Source organism: Mercenaria mercenaria, chromosome 2, assembly GCF_021730395.1.
Source record: "Mercenaria mercenaria strain notata chromosome 2, MADL_Memer_1, whole genome shotgun sequence".
In the NCBI taxonomy this organism is placed as follows: domain Eukaryota; kingdom Metazoa; phylum Mollusca; class Bivalvia; order Venerida; family Veneridae; genus Mercenaria; species Mercenaria mercenaria.
In genome coordinates, this window is record NC_069362.1 from 107,883,249 (window position 1) to 107,905,904 (window position 22,656).

Sequence of the window (22,656 nt, forward strand, 5' to 3'; positions counted from 1 at the left end):
CTGCTTTTTAACATGGAAAAGTTTCAAGCAAAGCAATCAATGTCAATGACTAAATTTAATAAAATATGGGGCGGTCATGCAGTATTATTTGGAGAAGACAACTAACATAAAAAGGCATATTATTAATAACCTTGTTGTAAAATAAATCCTACTATTATACACCATTCCCCCTTTTGTAATGCTGGTCTTTGAAACACTAACCAAAGACTACCTTTGTACCTCTATATATTATAATTTAACATACATTTTAGATAATAGTGACTTATTACTATACTTGCCAAAAAAAACACATATACAATTTACTTAGAAGATTGGAAGGAGCCTGAATATATTAGTTTTTTTTCTTATGATATAAAGTATCAGTGCAAGGGAGAGAAACCCTTTAAATACATTATTGAAAATGCCTATAAGTTAACTCCCTTGTTTGTATGATGTGATCTTGGTTTCATTTTCAACTTTCCAAATTGTGGAGTCTTGCCGTTTCGAATTTCGTGCAAGACACACAATTATTTACCTATCCTGAAATTAAGATTAAAATTCCTAAAACTATCCTATATCTATATTCAGAGAAGTATCGGACAGAAGTATGCAAATGGATTTGTAAAATGGATATAAATGCAAGATATCCTCGTAATTATTCTTAGCTTGTTCATTTATTTACTGTTTTTGTTAAAGTCGCAAAAAAGGTTTGGTTTATTCCAACCTTTTTATATTGAATAGTACGATCGAAATTTCTTGCTCACAAGTATATACAGTGCTATATATATTTTTCTTACTTATGTACATTTACAGGTATTCTCTAATTAAAAAGAAAAATGTTAAGGGACTTGTCCTGTTGATAAAAGGCTGGAAAGCTTGTTTGTATATTGTAAGTGTGGTTGAATAATAAAATGGTAAAAAAAAATATAAATTAAAAAAAAAAAAAAATGTGTATTCCATGAATATTTATACAAGAGGAAAGGCAATGGTGAAAATGCAAGACGCAATTAAATGCGGGTCTTCGCGTTGCTGAAAGAACATATTAACATTTTATCATATTCAGAAATGCTTTTTATGTTATACTTGATGATCATTTTCTTTTATTTTACAAAATTCAGTTGGAATTGTTTTAGATGGACGAAGTATGCATTAAAGCAATCTTACATGTGCAATTACATTGCACGGCGTGGAACACTTAAAACCCATGACCACCCGTTACATCATCAGGTAAAAACTCTTCCGTATGATTTAGCTGGGTAACCGTTAGGGAATCCTATATACCAACAGATAAATTCGACTGCTTTGTTATCGAATTGCAGACAATTTCTAAATATCCAACAATGTACACCGTTTAAGTTGAAACTGTCCTATCATATCTTGGAATATTCATTTTAGTATAAAGAGCCGTCATAATTAAATAGGTATAGTTGTTTTTACAGAATATTAACTGAATGCTTAAGGATGTACGATCGAATTTTTTCTAACGTTAAGAATTTTTTCATACTCTGTGAGCTTGAAGAACATTATTTTTCAAGACAAACAAAAGAAGAAAAAACATAGGTCACCGAACTCGTTTTAATTTTATAGGGCATTTACTACACCCACTGTTTAAGAATTTCTGAAATTTTGTAAAATTGAAAAAATGGTTGTACTTTATAAAACATATAATATCCCATTTAATGTCATAGGGATTTCATGTCTTACAGGTTAATATGAATACAAGGTGATGTCAGTATTATATAAGCATAAATGTCACAAACAAATCTCTTTCATTTTTACATGTTGACATAATTACCCCACCCACTTTATTTTCAATGGAAAAATATATTTCGATCTACAAAAAAAATTCTGACGGTAAGATTTTAAAAATATTTTGCAGCTTTAATGACGCACAAAAATGCTTTAAAATGGAAAGAAAAAAGGTAGGGGTCACCGTGCATCTAAGAGATTTGTTAAGAAAAAACGGTCAAAAACTGGTGAATTTTGATATTTTGTGTTCTTTTTTATTTAATTAATATTTTCCAGATAAAATAAAGAGATATCTTGAAATTTTTTATTTCAATTATAGCTTATAATTATATGTATCAGTCAGGAAAATATCAAAACGAAACCTGATCTACTTTCATAGATATTTAAAATTACCTACCCCTACCCCGTTGTAAAACTTACGTCAATTTTAGACAAATGCCAGCCAAAAATAAGGGTGAAAATTTTTTTTTCGCAAAAAGCAGAATCTATTTGTTTTAATGGTACTTTATTAGCCATATTTTAATAATTTAGCATTAATTTTCGGCAAAACTTTTGTTGGAAGGCAATATTTAAAGAAACATTTTTCAAAATGGCGGATATCCTGAAAAAAACGCTCGTACATCCTTAAGTAACATGTTTTCATTTGTCATCAAATTGACTTCGCTAGTGAAGAGTGCGAGTCTAGTAAGGAACGCGAACCAACAAACGCCTGAAAACAATGAGGCCCGAAGTGTGTACCCACACACAACGTGTTAGCAGTTATCACTTTTTATGCCCCCCGAAGGGAGGCATATTAGTTTTCAACTGTCCGTCCGTTCGTTAGTTAGTTAGTTCGTTCGTTCGTTCGTCACAACGTTAACTTTTTGCATGAAGGCACTTTACTCGCGAACCACTGCACCCAGGACCTTCAAACTTCACGTGCTAATAGTACTTATTGAGTATACTACCCCTACTGAATTTGGGGTCACCAGGTCAAAGGTCAAGGTCACAGAGGCCAACGTTAACTTTTTGCATGAAGGCCTTTTACTAGCTAACCACTGCACCCAGTACCTTTAAACTTCACATGCTGATAGTACGTATTAAGTACATATCTCTACTGACTTTGGGGTAACCAGGTCAAAGGTCAAGGTCACAGGGGCCAACGTTATCTTTTTGCATGAAGGCACTTTACTCGCGAACCACTGCACCCAGGACCTTCAAACTTCATATGCTGATAGTATTTATTGAGTATACTACCCCTACTGAATTTGGGGTCACCAGGTCAAAGGTCAAGGTCACAGAGGCCAACGTTAACTTTTTGCATGAAGGCCTTTTACTAGCTAACCACTGCACCCAGTACCTTTAAACTTCACATGCTGATAGTACGTATTAAGTACATATCTCTACTGACTTTGAGGTAACCAGGTCAAAGGTCAAGGTCACAGGGGCCAACGTTATCTTTTTGCATGAAGGCACTTTACTCGCGAACCATTGCACCCAGGACCTTCAAACTTCATATGCTGATAGTATTTATTGAGTACACCAGCTCTACTGATTTTGGTGTCACCAGGTCAAAGGTCAAGGTCACAGAGGCCAACATTAACTTTTTGCATGAAGGCTCATTACTCGCGAACCACTGCACCCAGGTCCTTCACACTTCACATGCTGATAATACTTATTGAGTACACCACCCTTACTGACTTCGGGGTCACCAGGTCAAAGGTCAAGGTCACAGGTGCCAACGTTAACTTTTTGCATGAAGGCACTTTACTCGCGAACCACTGCACCCAGGACCTTCACACTTCACATGCTGATAGTACTTATTGAGTACACCACACCTACTGACTTTGGGGTCACCAGGTCAAAGGTCAAGGTCACAGGGGCCAACGTTAACTTTTTGCATGAAGGCTCATTACTCGCGAACCACTGCACCCAGGACCTTCAAACTTCAAATGCTGATAATATTTATTGAGTACACTACTCTTACTGCCTTCGGGGTCACCAGGTCAGAGGTCAAGGTCACAGGGGCCAACGTTAACTTTTTGCATGAAGGCTCATTACTCGCGAACCACTGCACCCAGGTCCTTCACACTTCACATGCTGATAATACTTATTGAGTACACTACCCTTACTGACTTCGGGGTCACCAGGTCAAAGGTCAAGGTCACAGGGGCCAACGTTAACTTTGTGCTGAAGGCACTTTACTCGCGAACCACTGCACCCAGGACCTTTAAACTTCACATGCTGATAGTACTTTATGAGTACACCAACCCTACTGACCTTGGGGTCACCAGTTCAAAGGTCAAGGTCACAGGGGCCAACGTTAACTTTTTGCATGAAGGCTCATTACTCGCGAACCACTGCACCCAGAACCTTCAAACTTCACATGCTGATAATATTTATTGAGTACACTACTCCTATTGACTTCGGGGTCACCAGGTCAAAGGTCAAGGTCACAGGGGCCAAGGTTATCTTTTTGCATGAAGGCACTTTACTCATGAACCACTGCACCCAGGACCTTCAAACTTCGCATGCTGATAATACTTATTGAGTGCACTACTCATACTGACTTTGGTGTCACCAGGTCAAAGGTCAAGGTCACAGGGGCCAACGTTAACTTTTTGCATGAAAGCACTTTACTCGCGAACCACTTCACCTAGGACCTTCAAACTTTACATCATGATAGTACTTTATGAGTACACCAACCCTACTGACTTTGGGATCACCAGTTCAAAGGTCAAGGTCACAGGGGCCAATGTTAGCTTTTTGCATGAAGGCACTTTACTCACGAACCACTTCACCCAGGACCTTCAAACTTCATATGCTGATAGTACTTATTGAGTACACCACCCCTACTGACTTAGGGGTCACCAGGTCAAAGGTCAAGGTGCTGTGGGGGCATTTGTCACCATTAGTGACAGCTCTTATTCACATATAAAATACACTGAATTGAAGCATCCAGAATACGTAATATAAAATATAATCGTTCGCGTTACAGGAAGCATTACAATTTTGAATGTTACTCATGCGCTTTTAATTATAAAAATAATTCATATTATTCAATGTATTTATATAGACCTTTTTACAGAGAGCTACTTCCTTAGCAACAGGAAACAATTTTCGCGCATGCGCACTCTATGTAGGCCAAAAAGACATGACTGCACAATATAAATTACGTTAGAGTTATATTGTATTTTAATCTATTCGATCAATAATGAGTTTGTTTTATAGTAAATATTCACCGAAAGACAAAGGAAAATGTATGTAGATCTTAGCAAACCCACAGCTTTAACTTAAGCACATAATCATTAATGATTTTAGATTAATAGACTATTTATTCGGCAATTTTGATCTCGACAAATTTAGGTTAAGAAAAATAAATAATGATATTTTCCATGAATTAATTAGGTAATAACAAAGACTTTGTTTTTTTTCCTAACGTGATCTCACATAACTTACTACATGTCGCAGTTAGCCTACATGATACTTAAAATATAATTAAAAGTCGAGGTTGAAATTAAAATGTTCAATTAACAAAGGTCAGCCTTTGGTTTTGTATCCAATTATACTCAAATAGGGATCAATTCATTCAGTATTCAAAAATAATAATAATCATCTTAAAATTGTTGCAATACATTTTCGATATGAAAATGATCCAGCATGTAAACATAAGAAACAAAAAAATAGAGATTTATGTCAGGTATTTTCCTTCAGTGTGTAGCAACAGTCCTTGATTTGATTCATATCTTACGAATTTCGATTTTTTTGTAAATGCACTTTCATCGTTTTAAAAGGAAATGTCCATTAAAGTTCCAACGTATATTCTTATAGATTTTAAAATACTAGATATCACGTGAAATGTTTATTTTTTGATTCACAAAACAGCTCCGCCACGTGATATATTAATCCGAGTACGTTCTATTAATGGTATTAATGACCCAAGCCGTTTATGTATATCACATCAAAGTCATCTTATTTGCTTCAATAACTTTTATGATCCGCTCTAATTAGGGGATACTTTAGAAATTAAGTTACGGTCTTGATTACCCAGGTGACCATATGTTTTATCATGCCATTTGCATAATAGTTACTCAATGATTTCCGGTATATCACTTAAAATAGCAACCGTTCAGTGACATGGAGCTGCGACCCCAAAGTATGTAGATGTCATTCAAGACGGAGAAAAAGAAATATATAACAACTATTTGAAGTTGTGGGAAAATGTAAGGAACAAGTTTTATATTTGTATGATGTGTGGAATAGACTGGAAATGCTTGTTCTTTTCTGACCAAAATAAGAATAAAGCAGGCTTTTTTCAGGTAAGATATGATTAATTAACATGCATGTCTTTAATCAAAGTATACTGTATAATAAATTACTTTACTGAAATTATCTTATTAATGGCAAAACAATTCGTAATAAAATGATAATTTTATGGAGGTTTTCTTATCGTCGAGAGTTCTTTTGCCACACGTAAAGAGCGCATGCGCGTTAAAATCAAAACATCCGCGGGTTAGCATAGCAACCAATAACCCGTGTAAAATCATCTATAAGGTTATAACACACTAAATAGTTTTTGTTCTTTATTCTATATAAAATTGACCTATTTCCAATGGCCGCAGCACACACCAGGACCCATTTTAAATGTCTGTAACCTACATTTTCTTGAAGAATATTGTTAGTGCTAAAGAAAAATCAAAAGAAAAGTGGGGGTCATGTTTGATGCGGGAAAAATAATTTCAGTCAAACACACAAACTGCAAAATCAGCTAAGAAATGAGACCCCAAATGATACTAGTGGTGTATGATCTAAGTTTCCATGAAAAATTTTGTCTTGTTGTTATTTCATTACGAAAATGCTACCTACATGTCAATCATAGATCTGTCATGTGATTTTAGCAAAAAAATTGCAAAGAAAATAAGGAAAATAGCTCTACAGAGCCAAAAAACTGAGGACTATTTGTGTCCGCCATTATGCGACTACCATTTTTTTTCGCGTCATTTTTCTATTTAGTGTCTGTATACCTATAAGAAAAACTTTTTTCTCTGACACTGTGCCAGTTTCATTTGAAATGTATAAGAAACCTAAATGCAGGAAAAAATACAAGGTTTAGCATGATATCAATAGTTTCTAAGGTTTTATGGCATTTTCAGTACCACAAGACAAAGCGTCAGATTTTATCAAAAATAGCTGTTGCGACATAATTTTGAAGCAGTTACCCTAAATGAAGCCTTGTTTTGCCCTGTTTTGACTTTTTCTACTCTGATATGCATACAAATTACACATTTAAACTGTTAAATATGTTCACTTTTACCTCTGATGGCTAGAAAATAGCAATCAGTAGGCTATGAATATGCAGTTTTTGAAAATAATACACTCAAAACAGTGAAAGTGTGATATTTTGGAGTTTTATCCTCATTTTCAACAAAATTGCAATAAATTTGTCATTTTCTATCAAATTCTAATCAAAGTAGCCCATTTCCACCATCATCTGGCCAGATTTCAATTTTTACCAATGTCGTCTTATAAATGCTGCAGCATTTTTAAGGATTGTTTCCAAGAAAGGAAGTGACTACTCAATGTTACATGTGTAGTAGTTGCCATGCCGTTGAAATATGGTAGGTATAATGAATCGTATAAGATGTGGCCTTATTTTTTATTGTTTATCGTATGTATAAAAGATCTAAAACACTCATCTTGAATTTGCAGATTTCATTTTTATTCTTTGAGAAATGTATACACACGCATTTTCTGAGGTTGTTGGGTGTTGTTCCTTAAAGTATTATTATGTATTTAATTTAACATCTCAATAATTTTGCTTTTGAAAGAAGAAAAGTTACTGGCCGTATAATTATGGTTTTAATGTTCTAAATTACCGAAAATGAGGTTTCAAATTTCAATCGTTTATATCAAACAAACATGGCACTGAATTAGTATATTGAAACCTAGATATTATTCACAACATCCAATTTTGTACGTAATATACTAAACAATCAACTTTCAATTACTCATTGCGACGTACTGATAAAGTGTATGTATGTTTCATAACAGGTTTACACTTGAAAGGAAAATTATAAACCAACATCATGAAGCTAAAATGAAAGAAGACGGCACATTACTTTACGGAAACAATTGAGTTATACCACGTATCAAAACATATAGAGAATATGTGTGTGTTTCATTGAAAGATTAGCTATAGTAAAATGTTTATCCCCCACCCCATCCCCTCCCCTCTTCGAAGAACGAGGGGTATATTGTTTTGCTGACATCGGTTCGTCGGTCTGTCTGTCGGTAGGTTAGTCCGTAGACCAATAGGTTACCGGATGATAACTCAAGAACGCTTGGAACTTGGATCATGAAAGTTTATTGAGAGGTAGGCCATGACCAGCAATTGACCTCTATTGATTTTGAGATCAATAGGTTAAAGGTCAAGGTCACAGTGACCCCGAACAATTAAACCGTTTCCGGACAATAACTTGAGAATGTTTGTGCATATGATCATGACATTTAATATAGAGGTTGATCATGACCAGCAGATAACCCATTTTGAGATCAGTACGTCAACAGTAGAACCTTCTTTGCCAAATAACTAAAAAATTCTTTGGTCTAAGATTACTTTTGATACGGAGGTCACTTATGAATGGTAAATGACCAATAATTATTGATTTGCGGTCAGTAGTGCACAATGTACAAATAATTTCTGTTCATGTGCAGTTACTGAATGCATCAAGGGGGAATTTCATGTTCTACGAGCTCTTGTAAGTATGCTGTTCAGGAGTGAACGATATGTCGATCTTACGTGTATTTTAAATGGGTTTTACCAAATTATGTCAGTTTTACGCACGCAACGTAACGCGCGATGAGTAGCGTCATAAGCAGCAACTTGACGTCATAATGCAAATATGGAAATAGCTACCTAATCCTAAGAAGGTGTTAAACTTCTTTTACATTTGATACTGTGGAGGGCGTACCTTTTATTTAGGTATATATATAAATGTTCTATATCAACACTATAAAAGGCCAGCGGCGTTAAATATGGTTTTTACCCAAAAAACGCCTCTTAATCTCTTGTATTTTGATGGAAAGACCCCGGGGGTCACTTGTTATATGAGTTATATAGGAACAAATCCTTCAAAAGTCATCGGATCATATTTCCTAGATTGTTTAATTATAATTGACGGTGACCTTTACCTACTGACTTACTTTCTTGTGTTTGAAATTTGGATGACAACATCGATCTTAAAACTGACTTTCAGTGACCATGAATGTGACCTACTGACCTACTTTCTAATATTGTAGCATCAATTTGCCATTTTAAACATGTGGCCCATATTACTCAGGTGAGCGATTCAGTGTCATAATGACCCTCTTGTTAGTTTTATACTTTGATAACTTATTTTTAAGTTAAGTATTTATGTGTTTAATGTTTCATACGGATAATTATAGTCAAACCTTTAACAATGTCACCTAACAATAAGGCAAAAAACTGGCCTTTGAACCAAGGTGACTTGCTATACTATCTCAATGTAGGTTTCTTACAGGCTGGCCTTAGCAATATCAGAACAATGGTCTTTCTTGAGAGGTGGCTGATTGCACAACATTAAGCGTTTGTCCTTCCAAAATACCAGTTGATCAGTAGCATATTTCTTCATTATCCGTTGGAGTTATTTTCATACGATCATTCAACGTCAATAAGCTATATGTGCCCAGTTAGTAAATTCCACATATGCAAATTCCGGGTAGTATCCATCAGTTTTGCCGTTATTTCTTATTTTATCGAATGTCTTGCTGGAAAATATTTACTGTACAGCAGTTCCGGAAGAAATGAATTTTGGGTAGAAAACAACAGGGACAAAACGGTGATTGGTTAAAAAATGTTCACAAATCGAACAGCATATAGGTTTACTTTGAAATATGTATACATGTTTACTTTAAATGAACTATAGATGAGGAAGCCTTCTCTTCATATTTAAATTTTTAAAAGTGTTTGTAAATCCAACATTCTTATTCTAACCCTATCCGTTCCCTAGTACTAAACGGTATACGTGCAACTATAACGTGTAAGCGAAGTTTATTTTATGTCAACTTCGTGACACGAAGAAACAGTGAATCCAAACTTACAAAGTGTCTGGTAACAAGAAAGTCACCGAATTTTAACTCAGTTTTTGGCAATGACAAACTGTTCTGTAGAGACTAAAAAGTTACCAGAGGTAAGTAAAAAGTAAAGTAAAGTAAAGTGTCTGTTTATTATAGTGTCACCCCTCTTGAAACGGCCAGCCAATTTGGCTTATGAGACACCTACATACCTTGAGCAGCATTACTTACCGATTCCTATTTTTCAATTCCAGGCACCAGGCAGATAGGCAATCGATAAACCATTATTCAACTATTTAGTGGCTAACCAGCCGGTCTCTCTTCAGTAATAAGACACGCCTCTGACAGGGCTCGAACCTTCGACCTCCTGATTGCGGGGCAGATGCCTTATCTATTAGGCTATAAAAAGTCACTTAAAACGGAAACGATTATCCATCTATCTATATTTAGCTCAAATTTGTGAAAAACGCGAACGTTTATGAGACACTTTTCTCTTAAGTATTATTTACGTCTGGTCTAATGCTATAAAACAGACGTTTAGGTCAGTTATCTGAATGTAATACGGAACAAGTCGCACTAGGATTGCTGTTTTGACCATTGTTGCCTTAAAATTATTTCGTGTCATGCAACATAGTAGCTGATCAAACTAGGAGGAAGATCAATGTGTAGGCCTAAAACGCATTTATACATGTAGTTTTAAATGTTCAAGTTGTAGATTTTAATGAAATACAATATTGCATTTAGTCTTTCCAAACTATTGATCAAACACTATGTGTTTATGCAGAGAAACTGCGATTTTTTTGAAAATCTAATGTATAGTGTTCACTGATAGAAATACTTTATTTTATGTGTTTCGGACGGTTAAACCAACTTTTCATATTTGAATATTTGTCTTGACATTCCGCTTAACGTTAAACATTCAAATATTTAGAATTTTGTTTGAATGTCGATTCCAAATAAATTCTCTATATTCAAAATTGTTTTACAAACGCTATTTGACTTGCATTATTTTGGAATCTTTTTGAATATCAAACAAACGTAACATACGACCTTTGACATTCAAGAATTTGTATTTTAGCTCATCTGAGGTAAAGGCTCATGGTGAGCTTTGTGACCGCTCAATGTCCTTCGTCCGTCGTGTGTCGTGTGTTGTCGGTCCGTCAACATTTTCTTTAAAATATCTTCATCTTGAAAACCACTGGGCAGAATTACACCAAACTCTACCGGAATGATCCTTGGGTGCCCCCACTTTCAAAACTGTTTAAAGAATTGAATTCCATGCAGAACTCTGGTTGCCATGGCAACCAAAAGGAAAAACTTTAAAAATCTTCTTGTCCAAGACGAAACTAACTCCAGATGGTAATTCAGTCCCTACTGTGCCAGATATTAGGTTAGGCACAAATGGTATTGAGAAACTTCTCAGCAACCTGAACTCCCATAAGGCCAGTGGTCCTGACAAAATCAAGCCTATAATACTTAAAACACTCTCTTTAGAACTATCCCCCATCCTTGAGGTCATATTCCAGAAATCCCTGAAGGAAGGATCACTTCCATCCTAGTGGAAATCTACATATGTTGCCCCCATTTTTAAAAAAGGTGATAGGTCAAATCCAGTAAATTATAGGCCAGTTTCATTAACATGTGTCCTATGCAAAGTTCTTGGACACATTGTTTCCTCATCTATTGTTAAGCTCTTCACCAACCATGGTATTCTGTATGACCTACAGCATGGATTTAGGGGGAAAAGGTCATGCGTTACTCAGTTAGTTATGTTAGTAAATGATCTGGTCACTTCGGTCTACTATAAGAAACAAGTAGATCTTATACTACTCGATTTTAGTAAGGCTTTCGACAAGGTTAGCCGTAAGAAAGTCCTTCTAAAGATGCACGAATATGGAGTCAGAGGTAACACCCTAAGATGGGTCAAAGGCTTCTTAGATAATAGGATCCAATCACTAGTCCAAAATGGCACTACTTCTGATGAAATCCCAGTATCATCAGGTGTCCCACAGGGGTCTGTACTTGGTCCCCTGCTCTTCCTAGCTTACATAAATGACCTCCCACAAAACGTCAATTCCAAAGTCCGTCTGTTTGCAGATGACACGGCAATATACCTACCTTTGTCATCTGCAGACCAATCTGTCACTCTCCAAAATGACCTAAAACTTCTAGAATAGTGGGAGTTGGAGTGGGATATGGAGTTCAACCCCTCCAAGTGTCAAGTGATCCACGCCACTAGAAGGAAACATCCTATCCCTACACAGTATTACCTTCATTGAGTCCAACTTGAATCGGTCAGCTCAGCTAAATACCTAGGCGCGGATATTTCAAATGACCTATCATGGGACAATCACATAAACAGGTCAACCAAGAAAGCTAATCAAGCCCTAGGGTTCATACGAAGAAACATAAAGGTCAAATCCCAACCCATTCATTGCTTACCAGACTCTAGTCCGACCCCAGCTCGAGTATGCTTCCGAGGTATGGTCGCCCCACACCCAAACTCAAATAGACCAAATTGAAAGCGTCCAAAGAAGAGCCGCCCGTTGGATCAAGACCGACTACGGCCGTACTTCCAGTGTAACAGATATGCTACACTCCCTAAACCTTCATCGACTGGATTTAAGGGGTATAGATTCTTCACTCTTCTATGAGATTCATCATAATCTGGTTGCTATCCCAATCGTAGATTACCTGACCCCACTGACCCGTTGTGTCCGCTATGGCCATTCCCTAAGTTATAGGTTAATTACGGCAACCTCTGACTATTACAGGTTTTCTTATTTTTCGAGAACAGTGTACCATTGTTATCGCCCTAGTTATCAAGTTTTAACCTTTTTATATCACCAAAGTTATTTTTAGCTTCTTTCTCTCTAAGTTTTAATAACTATATTCTTTCTCTTTTTGATTTTGACCCGCAAAACATCTACGTTCCCGCAAGTGGTTTGACGTCAACAGCAGATAGATAGATAGAAAACCACAGGACCTAGGGCTTTGATATCTGGTATGTAGCATCATCAAGTGGTTCTCTACCAAGATTGTTAAAATTAACCCTTTAGGGCCAAATATGGCCCCGTCCTGGGTGTCACATGGTTTATAAAAACGTATCATTTTCGCAACTGTAACGTAATAAAACGTATTGGCGTCTGAGGGCCCTTTCACGATTCCGTAGAATAAACTTTTATTTTAGGAAATTCATTTTGAAATTATTTCTAAAATGTCTAAATATGCAGCTCACAAATATGGAAATATCTTACATCAGAAACATACACTGACAATTTCAGATAACATCAAAAACGTCCTTTTGAACGATTTGACGAAGTTCCAAAACTCTTCATATACACTTGCGTTACGGATCCCTGTGGGATCTGTGTTTATTCCGAGGTCAAATATTTGTTCGTAGATAACAAGCTAACATGTCGAGCTAAAGCCCATGTATTTCAAATTTTCAGAAATAGATCAAAATGTATCCACTTTTAGCCAAAAAATAGAAGAAGTCCACGCGCATACATTTTGAAGGGGTGACCCCTGCGCGTAACCCCTTACTGTTGACCAACGCAAATTCGACCTTGGTTTTCAAGTTTAGTATGTCTACTTTCATTTTCTTTACTTCCGGGAATAGCTGAGGATCGATTGAGGTTCTTTTCTGTGTTGTCAAACACATACTTATGCCGGACGAGATTGCATTAAAATGTGCACGGTTACCTAAGGGTATAGGAAAAAACTTTAAAAATCTTCTTGTCTGTAACCACAAGACCTAAGCCTTTGATATTAATATGTAGCATTGCATTATGGTCCTCTACCAAAACTATTCAAATTATCTCCCTAGGGTCAAATATGGCCCCGCCCCGAGGGTCTCAAGTTTAACATTGACATATATAGGAAAAGAAGTTTTAAAATATTCTTGTCTGAAACCAGAAGACTAATGTCTTTGATATTTGGTTTGTAGCAATGTCTTATGGTCCTCTACCAAAATTGTTCAAATTATACCCCTTGGTGAAAAGAGGCCCCACCCTGGGGGTCCAAAGTTTTACATAGACTTATAAAGGAAACACCTTTAAAAAATCTTATTGTCTGAAACCACAAGACCTAGGCCTTTGATATTTAGTATGTAGCATTGCCTTGTGGTCCTCTACCAGGATTGTTCAAATTAAAACCCTGGGGTGAAAAGAGGCCCTGCCCTGGAGTCCTAAATATTGGAAAAAACTTTAAAAATCTTCTGCCTGAAACTGCGTGGCCTAGGCTTTTGATATTTGTTATGTTGAATTGCCTAGTGGTTCTCTACCAAAATTATTCAAATTATGCCCCTAGGGTGAAAAGGGGCCCTGCTCTGGGGTCTCTAGTTTAACATAGACTTATATAGGAGAAAATGTTAAAATCTTCTTGCCTGAAAGTTCAAGGCCTAGGCCTTTGATATTTGGTATGCAGCATTTCCTATTGGATTTCTAACAAGTTTGTTCAAATTATGCCACTGGGGTGAAAAGAGGCCCCGCCCTGGGGGTCACTTCTTAAATGAGTTATATAGGAAAACATACTTCAAAAATTATCAGATCATATATCCTAGACTGTTTAATTATAATTACCTGATGGCCTGATGTGATAAGGGTCACCTAACTATGACCTTGGCCTACTGACCTACTTTCTAGTTTTTTAAGATACAGCCTTGAACTTTGGATGACATGTACAGTTTTGTACACCGATCTTAAAACTGACTTTTATTGACCATGAATGTGACAAACTGACTTTCTTAATATTTTAGCATCAGTTTGACATTTGAAACATGTAGCTCATATTACTCAGGTGAGCGATCCAGGGTCATCATGACCCTCTTGTTTTATTTGCTGATGTTTGTTTATTCTCTTTAATATTCGTATAATTATGCGAGTGTCTGTAGGATGGATAAATGGGAAGCTTTTACACTGATATATTGATCATTGATACACTTTTTATATGATTTGTGAAATTGTTAATGTTTAGTTTAATCATATTTTATTGTGTGTGTGTGTGTGTGTGTGTGTGTGTGTGTGTGTGTGTATATATATATATAACATTTAATACAAGCATCATTTAAAAGATAAAGACGAATTTACAATGCGGTTGGTTGCTAAGTAGTTTCGACGGATATTGTTATTTTCACGCGCATGTGCATTTTACGTGTGGCTGGTTGAAGGTCAGTAATTCAAATCCTTTGTTTCAAATAAAAAAGGATAACTTCAGGTCGTATTTACGTATCTTTATAGAACATCATTTTTTCCTACACCTTTTATTCGTGAAAGTTCTATCATAGATTAACGAAAACCTGAAAAGAAAATAGGGTGTTGAATAGTTCCTAGTGAAATGTCTGACAGTTGTGGTCCGCTACCCCAAAAATGACGCATATTTGCTCTTGTCCGCACAATAAACCCCTACTTTCAGGAGGTATATAAACATAAACAACGCCTCATTTCACGCAGAATGTATTCTAGCCGCTGAGCGAAAACGCATGATTAAAGCATTCATTCTACTCGAATCTGAACACACAAAAAATGGGGATATTAGGATCTATTTACTTTGGACTTCTTTCTACTACAACACGGAAGCAAAGTTTCGAACCGAATTACTGACCTTATTCCTATAAAGACCGCTGAACAATATGTAAACCAACATTAATCATCATTATATTACGAACAGCACTTTCTCGTGTTCTATAAATAGAACACACAGAAGTTATACCATAACGCAATGCGCGAATTGAGGACAAGGACAATCTCAGGGAATTAGAATAATGTAACATGCCACCTGTATTGTCTCACCTGTTTACAGAATGAATAAAAGAAACAACAACTAATTAAAAAAACATATTGGAACAAATGTAGAAACTCACTACACGTATTTCATTTTAAAGTACTGATTCACAAAACACACGACGCAAACATGATGATGATCCTCAATGAGGCGGTTGAGATGTCAGCTGTGGTCGGTGTCCGTCAAGCATTTCGTTATCGAAAATACATATTTATGCATGATTTGGTAGAAAAAAAGGTGCTGCATTTGATTAGCAAAATGTTTTATCCGATAAACATCTAAATATTACCCCCGAAAGTCAAATATCTATATGTCACACTAAGGGGTCATTTGTAATGAAACACAACATAGGGACCTATATGTATATCACAGAGGTGTTAATTGTTTCAGCGAAGAACTGAACATGTGTCCGAATATGAAATGTGTATGACAGTTTACTTTAAAATATACATGTTGTTCATCACATTTCGAAATTTCAGTAAACCCAATAAAGCGATAATAAGATATTTATTTCTTTTACATTCTCGGAAGAAACAAATTACAAAAATATACTGTTGACTCTGAACCGTGATAAATTAGACGATAAACCATTCGAAGGCTTTGATTTATTATTTGCTAAATATATCATTCTACGATAAAATGTGTTAGCTGTTACATTTTACCCTTAACGTTTGCGGAAACCTAAACCTCAGTTCCACGGTAAGTTGTATAAACGAACTATAGTTCAGTTCTAAACGCTAGTATATCATTTCACAAACATAATTATTATTTAAAAATCGCATTGACTCATTTTTGGAGTCATTAACACGTTTCGATATTTGCGAAATTCCTAACGAGCGAACTTGCTCGCATGGTATTCAACAAATACGTCAAAAATTTGACACTGGGCCAAATAAGAAAACTTGAGTATTTTTATTTTTATCTTTAATATTTTTTTTATTATTCATTTTATAATTCTCTTCACAAATCCTTTGACTAGTTCACAAATACTCCTCAAAATACCATAATGTACTTTTTTCCAGTAGTAACAAAATATATGCTTTTTTATCTTTCTAACAGAAAATAATACTAGCCAATCACAAAGTTCAGAGAAATATATGCAGCAACCAATTACAAAGTCTCTTATTAAATCATATTAGCCAATGAAATCGTTTATGGCAAAGTATAACCATCCATTACAGCATTTGTTTCAAAGTCGTATGTAGGGTTTTCAACACTGTAAGGTGGGGGTGGACACTTCTTTTCCGACTTTGCACCAGACGTAAAAGGCCTTTTCTTTTCTAATTTTGTTGCAGATGAAGATCTGTAAAAATATTGTCTGTCATAAATTGATATGGTTGAACATTTACAATTTAGTAGCGCAAGTAATAAGAACACAATCAGTTTTGAGAATTTAGATATACACTATTTATTCAGCTTAAAAGAGTGGTTAATTTTGAAACTTGTTTCATGTTTTGCTTTGACTTCATTAAGTCAAGCAAGAATATCACTAGAATATAGTAACAGAATATAACATTTTAATCTGACATTCTTTTAGCTCAACTGTTTGAAGAATAAGGATAGCTGTTGCACACACCACGGCGTCAGTATTGCCTTCGCCGTTTTATTTCATGTTCAGTTTCTCAGTTTCATTATTATTTTCTAAACTACTGCCTATATTATCACCACATTCTCATAAAGAATTGTTTTTGAAAAGGGGAAGAAATTAGGTGGTTTTGTCCAGGTACCCCGAAGAGCATTGTTACTTGAGTTAGATATTGTGATAAAGTTTTATGGCAAGCTTCTCAGTTTCACTACATGTATTTGAGCCGCGCCATGAGAAAACCAACATAGTGGCTTTGCGACCAGCACGGATCCAGACCAGCCTGCGCATCCGCGCAGTCTGGTCAGGATCCATGCTGTTCGCTTTCAAAGCCTATTGGAAATAGAGAAACTGTTAGCAAACAGCATGGATCCTGACCAGACTGCGCGAATGCGCAGGCTGGTCTGGATCCATGCTGGTCGCAAAGCCACTACGTTGGTTTTCTCATGGCGCGGCTCATTTCCTTTTACCTACAGCACCTTTAGCCATAAAACTTCACAATGCTACGGGACGGGCATCATTTGGTTTAAAGTCAGGTACCCAAAGGTAAAGGTCACTGGCGTAAGATTTTATAATCGTCGGTTAAAGTTTTATGATATGCTTTTCGATTTCTTTGCGTCTTCTTACATTACCACATCTTATATTGTTTCTTAGCAGACCTCATATCCTTTTACTAATTTATATCTCAATTATTAAATTGTTTCTTAGTATCCTTTATGAACCCCCCCCCCCCCCCCCCCCTCCCCACCCAGTTGTTCCATCCTTCCCCGCCACTTACCCCATTACACACTTAAAATTACACGACTCCCTTTCCTCTCCAAAATATATATTTCTCGCACTAATCAATATCCTATATCTTATATCGTTTCCTACTATCTCTCACCCTACCCCGCCCCTCTGACCAAAATTTATACCCAATCCACAACACACGTGAATAAGTAAATTGAAGGGTACGAAAGTCACATCGAAACTACAGAAACAAATATTTTAATTCTGTTTCAAATTTTAGCAATCCTTTGAAAGCCGTCAGTTCTATTCATAAAAGCGATTTGAGCTTGCAGTTTGCAGAGCTGTTAAAAGTTATATTTCAATATCACTACGGGGTTTTCAGTATGTGAACGCCTCAGTTTCCTAAATTTGGCCTACCAAATTGTAAAAATAAACTATTATGCTTGATCTCATGAAATATCACTTTAGCTTTCATTTTTTCATCAAGTAACATTGGCATGTTGTCAATTTCTAAGACTAAAAATTTTGTGTTACCTTTTCCTTGCAACAACTACAAAGATAACGAGAATGATCAGAACAAAAGCAACACAGGATGGTATCACAACAGCAGCAACATGCTGATGAATCCAACTCTGAAAAAAGCATAATAATAAAGATAATAATAGAACAAAATCAACACACGACAGTATCACTACACATGCAAGAAGTTATGAAAACAAAATATAGCGAGAATGATCTGAACAAAAGCAAAATACGACAGTAGAAGTACAGTAGTATGACGCTCTTAAAGCAAAGAAAGCAAAAATTATTTGAACAAAAGCAACATACAATAGAATAACCACAGAAGCAACATATGCTGGTGAATCCAACTCTGAAAAAAAAAGACAGCGAGGATTATCAGAACAAAAGTAACATGCGACCGTATCACTACAGCAGCATGGTGCCGGTATACCAAACTGTAAAAACAAAGATAGAGAGAATGATCAGAACAAAAGCAACTTACAACTTTATTGCTAAAGTAGACTGACACTGGTAAATCCAACTCTTAAAACAAAGGTAGCAAGAATGATCAGAACAAAGCAACATACAATTTTACCGCTACATAAGCATAACGCTGGTAAATCCAACTGTATAAAACAAAGATAGCAAGAATAGCAAGAATGATCAAAATAAAAGCAACATACAACTTAACCGCTACATTAGCATAACGCTGGCAAATCCAACTTTGCACATCCGTGCAGTCTGGTCATGATCTTCTCTGTTTGCCATTCAGTCAGCATCTACTTTTGTATACACTCCCTCTAACAGATAATGGTACAGTCCAAACTGAAAGATGGACATGTTCATTATAGCAGAAATTTAGCAGGGTAAGGGTTAATTTAAGACATATGATGTACCTTGTTTTGGATAGGCTTTGCTTCCTTGTATTGTCGGAAGTTTTTCCCTTCCAGTTGTTTTTGAAAGTGATGGTGCACTTTGGGCGAACTCATAAGCCTTGTTATGACCGTAGTGTGAATCGGTTTCCCATTGTAGCTAACAATATACCTTATATGCGTTACTTTGTCCCTGAAAAAAAAATAATTAAGAACGAACTAAGTTTGCTATACTCAGTTTGCCCTTGTGCCATCAAGTTTTCTCCAGTACAAATTTTATAGATGGTGAATTGTTAATTTATGAGACAGGATCATTCTTAACACAGCATTTTAAGTGCGTGTGATATATTTCTTTAGTAGAACAATAACAAACTGCGAAGAATTCGGGTGCCTATTTTCGTCTTTTGTGGTAATATGGAAACGACTAATTGAGAAGAAACACGCACCCAGAAATTTAATAATTTGAATATTGCTTCTTTTAATATGAATTACATTTGTATTATAAAAACTATCGTCCATTTTTTTCAATATCGTTTAGAAAATATATTGAAATTTTACCCTTCGTAACCCATTTCTTCGTACGAGTTTGCCAAAGGATCAACTCTTAGCGGGTCAACCGGAACAAAAATATCACCAGACGACAAAGCATCATGTATCATAGACACGAGTTGATCACGTATGCCGAACACATGTCCCTCCAGCATAATGGTGTTGGAATAGTCTCCGATAGGATCTAAAACATACGGGAAGCGGTCACTCATACGAAAATGCATCAACTAGTGATTACAGCAATATCTTATAAGAATAGTAATGCTGTTCAGTGAGGTTTAAACCACATCGCCAAAGGTTCTAATCATACGACGCAACTTGCTCGCCGAAGTTATGGAGGAAGACCCTAAGTTAGTGGACCCATAATGACAATCGGCGATTTCCGTACGTTTACGTATTCTCCGAATGTGAATTCGGCAATTTCCGGTTCTTATGAAAGAACATTTCCTAATATGGCCGAGGGATGCCGAAATCGCAAAGGAATGATACGCAATTGCACGGAAATTGCTGATTGTCACAACTGGTCCACTACTTTAATTGTGCCATCTTGTATTATTTTATGCACAGGCGTAATAGAATTAAATACCTTAAAAAGAAATCTTGACGTAGAAAAGGATTCCAATATCCAGTCAATATATTCAAGATGGCTTTATCTTTTTATATTTTTATGTGAAAGAATCTACCTTGTGTTTTTCAATTTCTTTATATATATTAGTGTTTTAAAAAAAACTATGGTTTAATCAAATTCTACATTGTAGAAATTTTTATTTGAACATGCAGAACTACCTTAAGAAATACATGTTCCTACCTGGGAAAACGAAATTTTTAGTTTTATGCTCTGTTGATTTCTCTGTGACCTTTTCAATATCGGTGTCGACGGTTGTAGCGGTATACGCCATAGATGGATCTACACTGACATCACTGGCGTGTTCAGCGGAATGCTTGGGTTTGCCAGTAACTTGGTCCGAGTCAACATGATCTGTTTTCAGTTCGGATACTGACGCTTTGGTTGCTTTGATTTCGGAACTGGACTTGGTGTATAATATCTCACTGACACTTTCTTCAACTGCCATAGTCGCTGGATTTTCTTTACCACCTGCGGTGTTAGCAATTTTTGACATTTGCAGGTCGTTTTGTCTCTCTACTCCGGGACCAGAATCTGTTTGAACATTGCCCCAGTGCTCTTTTGTAAAGCCTGGTGCATTAGTACGGACAAGAGAAGATGGCAACTCTTCTTTTATAGTTCTGTTGTCATCAAGGTTCAGTACTTGACCATGAACGATTTGTAATACAACCTACGAAATATACACACATCTGTTTACAGAAATAGAAGTATATGTTCACAGAAATATGTGTTCACATAAGTGCGCCGGAAACGTTACTCAAAAATTTCTCCTTATTCTTTTTAAAATGCATAGGGTTTGTTTTATTTCGATTGCAGAAGTTCAGCCTCAAAAGGCGTGCGTTAAGAAGACAGAAGTAAAAATTTGGAAGTTACTCATCAGCTTTCTTATTTTAGGAAATATTTCCGTATATATTCTAAACGCAAGGATACAGTTAAACAAAGTTTATATTCAGACATCGAGAAATAGTTTTACCTGTTCACCGGCAAACCATTTAGTAAGTGTTTTATAATATGACATCAGAAACTAATTTCAAAGTTGTTTTTTTTTTTTTTTTTTGAGTTGTGATTTATATAATGAGTGATATAATAATGATTGTGACGTGCGTTTTAGTTCTTATAAAATCAGTTTGAATGTCTTCTCCGTCATATCATAAAATACGTAAAGTTCTTCTCAATTTTTGTGAACATTTTCCGTATTAGGCTTTTTTAAGAAATTACAAATATTTGAATCATAAGTCATAAGGAATCGAAATGATGTACCATTTAAGTCATAAAAGATTTGTTTAGAAATAGTTCAACATTTTATGTTATGCGTTTCTTTATACGTTTAGTTAAGACACGTTACCTGCAGGACAATAAATAATAATCCAGCTTTAAGCAACAGCTGCATAGCTTCTTCTGGTGGCAGACAGTTACAAGTTTAGAGTAAAATTAGTATTAAAACGTATTCCAAAGGACAGTAAATTTAATCAAAATGCAAAATTGAGAATAATTTGTAATTATCATTCACATATTATCAAAACTTTATCAACTGATAAATTGTCATATGTATAATGTTGACAGATAATTTAATGTACCATTGATCACGTGGCGCTGAGATCAACAAATATGTAGAGCGTATGATAAAATGATAACATATCAAAGTCACGATTAGGTATGGTATATATGGGGATATCGGTACTTGTTCGTATTTATGTAAATGACCACTGATAATAATGGTGTGATAAATGATTATTTATATACCTGACATACATTTCTGTATCATTTTTTTTCTTTTTGCTTTGTGGGTCCATCTTCTGCAGTGGCACATATTTAAGAAGAAAAAGACCTGAATGCACAATTTCACGTGCTGAATAAGACTTCTTGATACAAATACGACACGAACTTTAAGGCCTTTTATGCATATGTTTATGTTACGTTTACTTAAGAAAAATAATAATAGTAAAATTAATAATAAAAACAGTAATAATGATAAAATACTGTTTAACCTTTATTATGCTGGGCATAATTGATTCTGCCATTTGCGACCAGTGAATATCATCCGTGCAGTCAGATCATGTTCTGCACTGATCGCTATTCAGTCAGTATCTCTTTTGTAAGCCCCGGGCCCTCCCCCTTTTGACAGTTAATGGTACCGTCTAAATGGAAAGATGGCCAATTTCATTATAGAAATAGCAGGTTAAATTAAACCAAAATAAATTAGCGCAATTTCA

General features: G+C 35.7%; 1 protein-coding gene across 1 annotated transcript; it reads right to left on the reverse strand.

Moving 5' to 3' along the window:
• Positions 1–16,492: 16,492 nt before the first annotated feature.
• On the reverse strand, positions 16,493–21,991 carry LOC123564854 (uncharacterized). Its single transcript, XM_045358737.2, has 6 exons — positions 21,789–21,991; positions 20,627–21,113; positions 19,828–20,002; positions 19,294–19,462; positions 18,431–18,528; positions 16,493–16,888 (listed from the first exon to the last, which is right to left on the reverse strand). The coding sequence occupies exons 1-6, from the start codon at positions 21,831–21,833 to the stop codon at positions 16,738–16,740; spliced, it is 1,125 nt and encodes a 374-aa protein (XP_045214672.1). The 5' UTR covers positions 21,834–21,991; the 3' UTR covers positions 16,493–16,737.
• Between the last annotated feature and the right edge of the window lie 665 nt (positions 21,992–22,656).

Excerpts from the sequence above, each read along its gene's own strand:
- LOC123564854 (XM_045358737.2), bottom strand. The coding sequence starts at position 21,833 with ATGCAGCTGTTGCTTAAAGCTGGATTATTATTTATTGTCCTGCAG. Across the intron at positions 20,003-20,626 it reads TAAAAATTTCGTTTTCCCAG|ATCCTATCGGAGACTATTCC; the intron begins GTAGGAACATGT and ends CGTATGTTTTAG. Across the intron at positions 19,463-19,827 it reads GAAGAAATGGGTTACGAAGG|GGACAAAGTAACGCATATAA; the intron begins GTAAAATTTCAA and ends TTTTTTTTTCAG.